At 37.8% G+C, this 12,809-nt stretch overlaps 2 protein-coding genes across 4 annotated transcripts in view; one reads left to right on the plus strand and one right to left on the minus strand.

The window, feature by feature from the left end:
• LOC141906814 (uncharacterized) overlaps window positions 1-12,809 on the minus strand; it is a 42,327-nt gene that overhangs the window by 17,124 nt on the left and 12,394 nt on the right. For all 3 annotated transcript variants that reach the window (XM_074796206.1, XM_074796205.1, XM_074796207.1), the window contains exons 3-5: window positions 1,891-2,104; window positions 1,287-1,619; window positions 121-348 (exon numbers count right to left, since the gene is read on the minus strand). In XM_074796206.1, coding sequence (XP_074652307.1) covers window positions 121-348; window positions 1,287-1,619; window positions 1,891-1,960 — 631 coding nt within the window. In that variant the 5' untranslated portion in view covers window positions 1,961-2,104. The remainder of the gene's footprint in view (window positions 1-120; window positions 349-1,286; window positions 1,620-1,890; window positions 2,105-12,809) is intronic.
• Window positions 2,229-11,882, plus strand: LOC141906815 (uncharacterized). The gene is made up of 4 exons (XM_074796208.1): window positions 2,229-2,301; window positions 8,252-8,396; window positions 10,207-10,494; window positions 11,110-11,882. The coding sequence occupies exons 2-4, from the start codon at window positions 8,309-8,311 to the stop codon at window positions 11,448-11,450; spliced, it is 717 nt and encodes a 238-aa protein (XP_074652309.1). The 5' UTR covers window positions 2,229-2,301; window positions 8,252-8,308; the 3' UTR covers window positions 11,451-11,882.

Genomic DNA, 12,809 nt, shown 5'->3' on the forward strand with positions numbered 1-12,809 from the left:
GTACTTTTGACAGACATTTATCGAAGTCATTTTGTTATGAATGGTTGTTAATTCTGTTAGATATAGCGAGTATACTCGAAGCGAATGCAAATTTTATTCCCAGTAATAAATGAAACTAACCTGGTTCATCATATCGACCGAGATCACGATGGCGAATGTCAATGAAGCGTTTACCATTCAGCAGACACCTCCCTCTATAGTCAGTTGTGATACTGTTCACTATCGGTACCGAAACCATCCATTTGTCGTTTGATTGTTTCCAAACATTGGCTGGAGGGTCACATGTTAGTTGATTAGCCTCTGCATTCCTAGTTATGGATACATTATGGTACCGAGCTGTTGCAAGGTCTGTAAGGAAAAATAAAATAAAAAACTAAGAATTAATCCTATTGTCTATGCTGGCTGATTCGGGCCATGTAAATTTTTTTTTTCGTTCTCCACGAAAACGCACAAAAACAAATATGACCGCGCAAAAACAAATATTACCGCGCAAAAACAAACTTTTAACGCGCAAAAACGAAATAATCCGTTTTTGCGCGCTGAAAGTTTGTTTTTGCGCGGGCGACCAGCTTTGAATGACCAGCTGACTGGACGACCGGCCGACTGGATGACTCTGATCGGAGGACTGGTCGACTGGCCGACTGGATGACTCGATGACTCGATGACTGAATGACCGTGGTGACCGGCCGACAAGATGACTGGGTGACTGGGTGATCGGAGGACCGGTCGACTGGTCGAATGAGCAAGTAGGCATTTGTGTTATAGCCAGTTATTCAGTAATAAAGTGTCATTGATCACTTAAGTGGATTCTGGCACTTAAAATAATAATAATAATAATAATAAAAATAATAATAATAAAAATAATAATAATAATAATAATAATAATAATAATAATAATAATAATAATAATAATAATAATAATAATAATAATAATAATAATAATAATAATAATAATAATAATAATAATAATAATAATAATAATAATAATAATAATAATAATAATAATAATAATAATAATAATAATGATAATAATAGCCATGGAAAGTTCCAGACCTGTTGCACCTGGAGTTGTTGAATTCGTCCAAACAATAACTGTTAGTTTGGATAAAACGATCAAGTTTCTTCAGGAGAACAATATAATTCGAAGCAGCTGTCACTGCATTTACTGAATATGTTCCTACACCCTTGCACTATTACTCCGTATTCTACACTTGGGCCGTTCTAAGCGCGATAGAGTAAGTTATTTGTAAAGGGTCAATGCTACGAATTTCAGTTTAGTTACTTACTATGAACTTCAATCGGATCAAACTGAAGAGGTTTCGGATTTGTAGGATTTTCCTTTACAAGACATCTAAAAGTCGTTCCATTGTGAAATTTGGAATCCGCCTTGAATTTCAGATTAGCGAAAACAAGTCCGCTCTCTGTGACATATGTGTGAAGTCGAATATGCCCAAGAACTGGTCCCCATGATTCTAAACCTCGTCTCTTCTGTTCAAAAATCAGCGTAGTCGTCGATTTCCCAACCATCGTTCTGCAAAGGTATCGTGTCTCGAACCCCTCGAATCTTATGTCCGGCCGTCCAATGGGACCCCGATAAGTATCGATATAATAAGGAAATTCTGAAAAATATTGTTATTGATATGGACTTTCATTCTTTATTTTGCTACACGTGTAGTCTTCGCCCACTCCTTCGGCGTTTCTTCATCATTCTAATATTTCAACTTCTAGGATTTCACACACAGGCGATTTTTTTCAGCGCTCTATCAAAAAGTGATCATGTAAACTGCTTACATCATGTAATAATCGCCAGAGGGTCAAACCCCCTGTCCGTTAATTCATAATACTTACAGATTGATTGCAGTCAAAAAGAGTTTCATCAGTTCAACATACCTGTCTTTGCCAGCATGATATCCAGGCAGAGTATCACGCAGATTATCGATAACAACCTCGTTATTACCATGTCACCTATTACACATAACAGATCTAGGAAATCGCGGGTAATAATAACAGCAGACACCAGTCGTATGAATTCGAATCTCGTTATATCAGCATAGGCCTCACCATATGATAGTTATCACGTAATTGTTTATCTTTAAATGTTTTACTGTAACGACAATGCAATCAATATGTTCAAATTTCTGGATTGAACCGGAAAAACAGGAAAGTTCAAAGTTTATCTATTAACAGACAGCTAAACATTGACTTCTCATTGCGCAGGTCGGGAGCTTGTTAACTGGCAGATTACCCAGTCGTGCAGGCCGTTTCAAGTTATTTATACAAGACCAAAACAATAGAAACAGAGTGAGTAATTGAAATGTTGAAAGGGGAATAGATTAAAGTAAAGACGTAACAGCTGGAAAATAATGGTAAAGTTAGCAAGGGCAAGGGACAAAAACTGATTAAAGTAATTAGAAAATAAGTCCTCTTTTTGGCTGTAAATATTGTGGGATTTCTTGCTTAGGGTCAGTCATGCTCTCTGGGCGGTCTTCAGTCGTAGAAGATCGACGTGACTCTCTATGCCTGGTCGGAAGTCACGCGCAAACAGCGAATGATCCGTCCCTATATTCACCGGTTCCTGAACTTCGCTGAAAAAGCTGAATCACTGAAACGCTGAAACGCTGAAATAAAAACGCTGAAATTTCAGGGAATTTCCGAAAAACGCCGAAATTTCAGGGAATTCCCGAAAAACGCTGAAATCGTGCTAGGTACCAACAATACACGTTTGAAATATTTTCCGGGCCGGTGTCCGCTGCCGAGTCCTGAACCGTGTTTTAGTCTCTACCTTCGGTTACAGAGACACGCATGGACAGTATGTGTGGAGTATACTTCTAGAGGGCCACTTGTTGGGACAAATTAATTCGCTTGAAATCCGGATTTTTAATGCATACAGGCAGCATAATGAGGAAAACCCATTCACAAACCGTGCAAGCCAACTTAAACACTATGCTCAATATTCCCTGCAAGACGCAAAATATCTTATTTGAACGTTCATGTATAAAACATGGAGCAACTTTTCTTTTGTCAAAACGTTGATGGGCGACGGACTATGTCACTATGGTATTCTCTGAAGGAGGTAAATTAAATTTGACAGCTAGTTATATAAATGATGCAGCTTTTGGACAAAAGGGATCTAACTAAATTTCTTTTTAATTCACTGTGGAATGGAATGGATTGACGCCTATGGCATGCAGTAGGCCCCTATGTATGGGTCATACTGATTAGCGTCAACCAATTAATCTAAATCGGGCTAACCATTCAACAACTGTGAATAATTTATTTGCTGTGGCGTGATAATAATTAGTTTTTTTGAAGAAATGACATACCAACTGTTAGAAAAATGTACCGATTCTTATTTTTAGACTACTACTGAATCTATAAAAGGAGGAGTCATAGACAAAGTTGATTTGCTTAGCTGGTGACACTTCTTGTCAAGTACATCATCTCAAGTACTGGGTGTTTTGTAAGTTTAATTTCAGTATTTATTTACTAAGTGCTGTTCACTCGGACCTCAGTGCTTTCAAACTAGGCCCACCCCATAGGCTATACAGTCCAGGGTGTATTAGCCACTATTCTTTTATATCCGACTAAAATGCACCTTTTTCTATTTATAGATTCAGGCTTAGAATGTGCAAATTTTTTGAGATACTGAGAAATCAGATGGCACCAGTAAACTTCAACTGCGAAATTTGCAGCAGGATAGCTGAACGACACAATTTTTAAAAATAAAATGGCTATTCGAATGCTATTTCAATAATAACTTGATTCAACCAGAGAGAAATAAGTCAATTGCGGATGTACAGTACACCCACTTTTCTTCCCTGTTTCCTGGTACCAAATTTTTAGTCTTAAGCTAAGCGATATTCTAAGGTATACTAGTGGATTTCATTAGAATATGAAGCAATGGAACCAGAATTCTAGTTAAGCGAACTATTGATTCTGATATAATGTAAGAACTGATTTCCTTTGTATACTCTTGCAGAATGTGTTATGTATTATTTCAAGCTGTTAAATAATATAGTTAGACAAATATCCAATTATTGGATCTTTCTTGTTGACTCGTTTAATTTTGTGAGTTAAGAGTTCCAGTCAATCCACAATGTGCAGTGCCTAGCCTTCATCTACACTAAAGCCATGCCTGTGTATGGGAAAAAAATATCGTTCGACTCCTATAGGCCAGATACATCAAAGCATGCAATACATTGCAGATAGTAGTCTCCGGCAAGTCGAAAGAGAAAGTAAACCAGGTTTTACCCCGTACCCTACCCGGGAACAAAGACACTTAAAGATTCCTTCCTCCTTGTAGAAATTGTAGAAATATGGCACCCAATTGTAGCAATGCTAAGTACAGTATACTATGACGGTTGAACCTTTATTAACGAATTTCAATGACACCGAAAATAGAATCAAAATAATCATTAGTTCCATGCTAGCACTTAATTTGGGTTATCAGGTTCAGCCTAACTGTACTAGGGATTTCAGGTCACGTGATCAAAATGTGTCATAATTAGCGTTTTCCTCGCTTCAAATTTTTATTCACTCACAAAAAACGCATTTTATATCCGATTGAAACCAAACTTGCTCAGTATGCTCAATTTACCGATTATTTGTTGTGGTGTAAATTTCATGAGTGTATCTTGCGTAGTTACAGAGAAATAAATCGTAGTTCAGCGCGCATCGCCGGATTTCTAGGAAACAAAATGGCGGCCATGTTTGAACGTGCATTTTTCAATCACGTGAAAACCACATGCAATTTTTTAGGTCAAATCCGCAAGCCCGCTGTTGATTGGCTGATTATTTGACCTCGGAACATTTTAAAAACATTACTCGGCTATAACGTAGTGGTGCGTACTTTTTTGCCCGGCCGTGTATTTGCTATTTTTAAGCGATGAACGTATTTCAAAGCTTCAATATGCGAAAATTATAATAATTGACAAAAAGTACACCCATACGTTTCAAAATTGAATACTTAATTAATCATTTTCTTTAATTACTTTTATGATTGATTTAGTAGTCTTTCGCGGATTTTGACCTAAAGTTGGCGAGGTGCTTAAAATTGTTTACATCCGGGTCACTTCCGGCTCCACACCGGCTGCCAGCTGATCAATTAAAACACTTCCTGGTTCGTTTTTGCTACTCTAAATGGCAATTTAGCAACTAAAACGACAATGTTACTCAATAAATTTATTCTTTATTAAGAAATCGGCCAAGTATAAGTAAAATAATGGCTATCGAATGGCAAATTCTTTAGTATTTTCCACCAGAATCCAGGCCTTGTCTTGTGCAAATTTTTTCCCAAGCAAAAATTTACTTTTCCCAATCTCCTTTGCCTAATAAGTTGAAATATTCATCTTCACAATTAAAGGAAATGCTAGGATAGCTCCTGAAATGAAATTTACTTATTTGAGCTTTTTTGACTCGAGGCCTCCTAGGCCTACCACTGCAATGTAACTGCCGCCAGTAGTGCAGTAGGCCTAAAACACCCAATCAATGGTTTTTCGAGCCAAATGATGTTGGTCACCTAAATCTAACCTCTCATAGGCCTACGTAGGTCTATCCTCTTGATGTTGTGGAATATATTACTCAAAATCAGAAAAAAAACTATATAACTAAGGCCTTGAGATTTTGCGTTTTAGTAAAAAAGACTTTCGGCTCCCGAAACCTCCATCAATAGGCAAACCAATACAGCTTTGACTTTGATGACTATGAGGTACTAATGTTTCATGGGTGGCCATACTGATGAGTGAAACATTTTATGTTAGGATTATTTTCACTGATCGGCTAGGCCCTACGTTGTGAAATGATAGATGTGAACACGGATGTCCTAATGTTCATGATTGTGCATCTTATCTTCTGGGATCAATATTTACAGACTAATACTTGTCTAATACATTCAATTGAGCTAGTTTGTCATCATTCTTATTCAATAGAAGAAACTTCCAGAAAAAAGACCTTTCATTAGATACCAAACATGACATACTTTGTTGAGATTGGTCACTTCCGATGAAATATCGACATAAAACAAGATGGCCGCCTTCTTGTGAGCCACAATCTGAGATATCATGATAAAGATATTTTTTCGAGATGTCTTTTAAGGATCTCTGAAAGAATAACAAGGGTTTACACATTCATTTTAATACATTCATTTTTTCTGAACTTGATAAATCTCTTCAAATGATTGTCTGATTCTTCTGCGGCAAGTGAGGATCTGAAAATATAATGATTATTATTAGTATCTGAGCATCTCAAAATGCAGGAATATGATCTTAGGAACATTGAGATATTCTAGAAGAGGAATTATTGTTAACAATATAGGCCTAAAGGCCATATCGAATGAGCTATTTACAATTCAGTGGAAGTTAATTAGATTCAAGATGGCCGCCTCAATACTCACCTTATGGTTACCACGGTAACCGGTATAACCTAGTTGTTCGATTTCTCCATTGTATTTACCTCAAAATTGATATTGGATGTATTCCAGTATCATTTATCTTGAAAAAGAAATTCTCATATAGTGTATTAATGGTATTGTAGTATGTATTAATTAGTTAATGAGTATGCAAATTAGCCTAATTTACATATTTGCATAAATACTTCTAGAATCTCAATACTCTTTTTACCAACAACGTGCTGAGCAAGTTTGGTTTCAATCGGATAGGAATTTTGGGAGATATATTAGTTTTAATGTTGAATTTACTACTTTAATCAGGCTAAAAAGCAGTAAAACCTAGACACTTCCTGTCTGACTCTTTAATTGAAAATGAACTAGAGTGTATTGCGCAATCGAATGACAAATATACCCCAAATTTCCACCCTTTAATTGCTTATAACTTTTGAACCGCTTGACCGATTTTGATTCTGTAAAGTGCTATATCCTTATGCTATCCCCTTCTTCATTTTAACCTATTAAAAAGACACATAGGACACATAGAAATTTTCAACCTGAAATCCCTAACTGTACTTTCATTCAGTACGAGACTTGGCAATGATAAGTTGCAAGAAATCACCAAACATAAGAAAAAATATTGTGAATTAATATTACTGTGATTAAGAATTTATTCAAATGAAGTGATAACTTCATTGTTAGATCGTACCGGTATATGCACGTAAAACTATGGCAAAAAACACATCTAACAATCCACGCAATCCGCAATCGATCAAGTCGATCATGACGACGACCTTAGGGCATGTCTCTGTAACCGAAGGTAGAGCATAAAACACGGTTCAGGACTCGTCAGCGGACACCGGCCCGGAAAACATTTCAAAACGTGTATTGTCGGTACCTAGCACGATTTCAGCGTTTTTCGGGAATTCCCTGAAATTTCGGCGTTTTTCGGAAATTCCCTGAAATTTCAGCGTTTTTATTTCAGCGTTTCAGCTTTTCAGTGTTTCAGCTTTTTCAGCGAAGTTCAGGAACCGTATATTCACGCGACGAAATCTTAGACCGGTCTAAATTTGGTCTTCGTATTCAAATATTCATATTCGTATGCTTTGAACCGTGTTTTAAACGACACTTGGAGTTTCAGCGTGATGGAATAAAATTCGCAATAAATGTCTAAACCTGACAGAGGATCGAATTGGTCAAATGAAGAATTTCTTGCTCTACTTGGAATCTGGAAGCAAAACGTCATCCAGGCCCATACTTAGCAGATGACGACATGTTGCGGGCCCGGTGACAAGTGAGTTTATCAACGCGTGTCAAAATGCCATATGAACGCTCAAGAAAATTTGGTCCGGTCTAAATTTGGACCGGACTAGGTACGGACCCATTTAGACCGGTCTAACTAGTTGTCGTGTGAGCGAACTAGTGTACTAGTTGTATGTTTCTCGTTATAGTGCATTGAAATACAGTGTCAATATTCAATATGCCAAGGCGTCACGTATAACTGCTTAAAATCCAGTGTCCAGTTTTATAGACTGGTATTATCATAAACCCGGGGTTAACTCAATTGAAAATTAATTAAGTTAGCCCCCGGGGTAAAGTTAATACCAATCTATAAAACCGGGCCCAGGAATCAAATCGTGCTTTTGAAGATTTTTGGGCGTTTTTTTTCTAGCTTAAAATAAGAGGGATTGACCCTATCATTTATTTGGTTGGTAAATTTCGTTTGATTTCTTTGTTTTGATCGAGTGTCCCTTACAAACCCACCACACCTGCTGGGAGCGAAACAGTTAAAAGATTAAAGATACTGAAAACTTTAAAGTCGCGCAAAGTTTAAAGTTCGTATGGCATAATTGAAAAATATTTATTTAGGCGACGTTTACGTACCATGATGTCATTCTTTTTGCGATACCAACAATAAAGAATAGAATGACGTTCAGTCATTTTGTTTATACCTGGATAGTCTTACTGCTAGTGATTAACGACACAGAAGGGCTTCAAACAAAGATTAATTCAGGTAGGTCACTACAGTCATATTTATTGAAAGAATATATCGTTCTCTCAACCTCGCAGTGATTCGAACGCTGCCACATTCTCCCTCACAGGGAATTGAAACTGATGACATCGTGAGACTCTGCCACATTCTCCTTCGCAGGGAGTTGAACCTGATGACATCATGAGACTCTGCCACATTCTTCTCCCTCACAGGGCGTTGAACCTGATAACATCGTGAGACTCTGCCACATTCTCCCTCACAGAGATTTGAATCTGATGGCATCGTGAGACTCTGCCACATTCTCCCTCACAGGGAGTTGAACCCGATGACATCGTGAGACTCTGCCACGTTCCTCCCTCGCAGGGATTCGAACCTGATGACATCGTGAGACTCTGCCACATTCTCCTTCGCAGGGAGTTGAACCTGATGACATCGTGAGACTCTGCCGCGTTCCTCCCTCACAGGGAGTTGAAACTGATGACATCGTGAGACTCTGCCGCGTTCCTCCCTCACAGGGAGTTGAAACTGATGACATCGTGAGACTCTGCCACATTCTCCTTCGCAGGGAGTTGAACCTGATAACATCATGAGACTCTGCCACATTCTCCCTCACAGGGAGTTGAAACTGATGACATCGTGAGACTCTGCCGCGTTCCTCCCTCACAGGGAGTTGAACCTGATAACATCATGAGACTCTGCCACATTCCCCCTCACAGGGAGTTGAAACTGATGACATCGTGAGACTCTGCCACATTCCATCCTCACAGGGAATTGAACCTGATAACATCATGAGACTCTGTCACATTCTCCCTCACAGGGAGTTGAACCTGATAACATCATGAGACCCTCCACATTCTCCTTCGCAGGGAGTTGAACCTGATAACATCATGAGAGTCTGTCACATTCTCCCTCACAGGGAGTTGAACCTGATGACATCATGAGAGTCTGCCACATTCTCCCTCACAGGGAGTTCAACATTATTCAAAAACGAATGTTAATAAACTAGTATGTTTATAAACAAAATGAATTATTTACTTACGTAGAAGTAGTAATGTTTATTTTCTTGCAAGGCTTGCAAGGCTTGATAAAATCAAATAACTCTAGACTAGTGATGTGTTTTTTCAGATACATATTTAACGCCGCCGAACTCATAGAATAGTTCAGAGTTCTTCAATTCGTCTTAAATTTAGTATGATATGCTTAGGAAAATATCAAATTCAAAACCAACTGATAACTTATCATTAGAGATAACGAAAAACATTTAACACGAAACAAAACATTCTTTATTTTGCTTCTTGATTAAGCTTCTCAGTAGAGTTCGATTCAGACCGCCATGTCTTTTGCAATCCTTCAACACAGTGAAGAATGAATCAAAAAACGATGTTTTAGGTCAATTGCCAGTTCTTTCTAGTCCTGAAATGGTATTTTATCAGATATTTACTATCAAGCCCGACTGAGCTAGGCCACCGTCTGATGCGCTCTCTCAAGTCAAGTTGAAATGGACATTTCCAACCGCTCTAAAAGGGCGCGTACCAAGACGCACGTGCCATGTTACTATTTATATATAAGGTCATCGACTAACTCGTCTTGGAACTAATGATGACCATGTTGCTCCGTGCATATCTTCGATGAAGAGTCACCCAAAAGGCTACACAAGTAATACGGACTGTATATAGGTATATAGTAGGACCTAATGAATATGTCAAATACTGATCGCTTATAGATAAATCCTTAACTTTAATATTTCAGCACCTGATGGAGTTGTACTGTACAGTGCGAATGTATTACCGGGTACAAGAATATTACGTATATTGTGTATTTGATATTTCAGCACCTGATGGAGTTGTACTGGACAGTGTGAATGTATTACCGGGTACTAGAATATTATTGTCGGAGGAAGGTAAAACTGTTCGTATTACTTGTAAACAGAGCAGCTCTACAGCGACTAGACGTGTGCAACTACAGGTGAATAATGGAGCAGGAGGGACCTGGACTCCAATAAAACTCAGTATATCGACAGTGTGGAAATTTGTACCCGAGGCTGGAAAACAGTATAAATGTGTGGCCACTAATTCAGCCGGAACGAAAGAAAGTAAACTCTTCAAATCGGATGTTATCAGTTAGTATCTTTGGTGGAAAAACATTTCTCATGTAGGATGAAGCTAGTTGCCCTTGTCATGTTGGTAATTCTGGTCATAACTCCAGCTGGGCAAAAGTGCAGATCCGCACCTCTTATAAATAGTGCTGTAATATAACCTAACATCTACACCTAATGTAATGGTACTTAAAAGTTCTCTATACCAATGTTGTATCACTAACAATCTTCACCAATGTTGTGGGATTAAGGCTTTGTCGTGACTACTGGATTTCTTATATCGTGCTCTAACTAGTCATCAATGTTGGACTATCGGATTTTATGCTACAGTTGCTCGGCCTATTTCTTCCTCAAGTTAGATGTTAAACAATTCTATCTGATATGATCACGTTTTGCTTTCCTTATTTTCCTTCTTACTCGTTTCATTCTCTCTTCTTTCTCTCTTTCGCTCTCTCCGTCTTCTCTCTCCCTCAATTCTTCTTCATGAGCAAAACCCTTAGACTTATATACCTATTTCCCACATTCATCACAAATTCCTAAGCAATGATCTCATCATCTTCTAACCTGACCCTATATGGTTTTCTTAGTCCCACTACTTCTACTCATACACATGAATATTTCTTAATTATTTTGTTTAAGGTATAAAGATAGATGAGTGTAGGCAGCTTGTTAAATCATTGGATTGTACTTGCAAAGCCGTTAGTAAAATTGGTGATTCAAATCTAGCAGTGGCATGGTACCCTAACGGATTCGAAGATAAACGTCATGATTTCTTTTTTAGTCGGGCCCCAACGGTGCAAAAAATAATAGAAAATGGAATAATCAACAGAATTTCGTTCGTATTATCGACGCTGGATTTTGCCACTGCGATTCAATGTCGTTTGTCGACGTACAATGGTATAAAACCGGCAAAAAGAATAGTACATCAACGTAACGTGGACGTAACGTGTAAGTTCCCAACATTTCTATCGATATGTTAAGCCCAACGCACACTGCAAAACATTTGTTTCGCCGAAACAGAAAACACGTTTTTCAGAAAACGTTTTCTGCTTGTGAAAAACGTTTTTCAGTTCGGCCTTTTTTTGTTTTGCCTCCCCCGCACACGGCATAACAAAAAACATCAAAAACGTTTTTTTCACGAGGAAAAAACGTTTTTTCGGTGCGGTGTGCGGTGTGCGTTTAAGCAGCATGAAACCCAATAACAACAACTGAACAGCCTTTTTACAAATCAGCTTTTGGGGAATATTGTGGCGGCCTTTCGAGGTCCCCATTGTTGCTAACATCTTCCGCTCGTTTATTTGAAGCATAAGTTTTGATTGAATATCAATAAGCTCGACAGTCCCTTGTTTGATGAATTATTAATATAAACATCATTATAAAGGAAATGAAACGCATATAAGGAGAGAATCCCACAATGATAATAAAAAGTCCGAAAATGAAACTTCGAGATAGTAGTTTATTTCAACGTTTCGACTATATCCTAATAGTCATCTTCAGGAATAATGAGATACTACAGAAATTATGAGATATATATACAATCCAGAGACAAAGAGACTAATTCAAGTAATCAGAGATGATACAAAATAAAGGAAAATTAACGTAGAAACAGTTACACGCTAAAATAGGTTAAAGGGAAGCAAACTAAGGGGTGATTATAAACAACAATAGTGAGTATAAATATAAATGAAACTTAAAGTCAGTAGTAAAAAGAAAGACAAACTAGGGGGCACTTAAATTAAAACAAAGGTGAATACAAGTTAAGTCAGAGACGAAATTGATGAGAGAACAAATAACAAATAATCAAAGGGGAAATCAAGTGTTGAGTTTAACCAGTTTACAGAGGAATTTTGATATAAGTTTATTATGGGGTGAAAAACCATTGTTAAGGTTTACAACGTTGTTCGAATTTTCAATAATTAATGCAGATTTCAAAAATTATTGAAAATTCGAACAACGTTGTAAACCTTAACAATGGTTTTTCACCCCATAATAAACTTATATCAAAATTCCTCTGTAAACTGGTTTATTTTACGTCTTAATCAGTTGGATAGCAGGCACAGAGTGTTATGATAATTAGTTACAGTATACACAGAATAGAATCGAATATTATACTACTTGATTACTCATACTTCATCAGATCGTAACTGAGATTGTCCTAAAATGACTTTTCTTTAACTACATACTTAATACAAAGGCCTATTTCTACAAACAAATAAACCCCTGTGAAGCTGGCTCCCGGTTCCCGGTTCCTTATTCGGCTCCCGATTCAAAATGCTGTTGAACCGGGAGCCGAATCGGGAACCGGGAACCGGGAGCCGGCTACTGGTTCAGCTCCCGAT

This window comes from Tubulanus polymorphus, chromosome 6 (assembly GCF_964204645.1).
Source record: "Tubulanus polymorphus chromosome 6, tnTubPoly1.2, whole genome shotgun sequence".
Taxonomy (NCBI): Eukaryota; Metazoa; Nemertea; class Palaeonemertea; order Tubulaniformes; family Tubulanidae; genus Tubulanus; species Tubulanus polymorphus.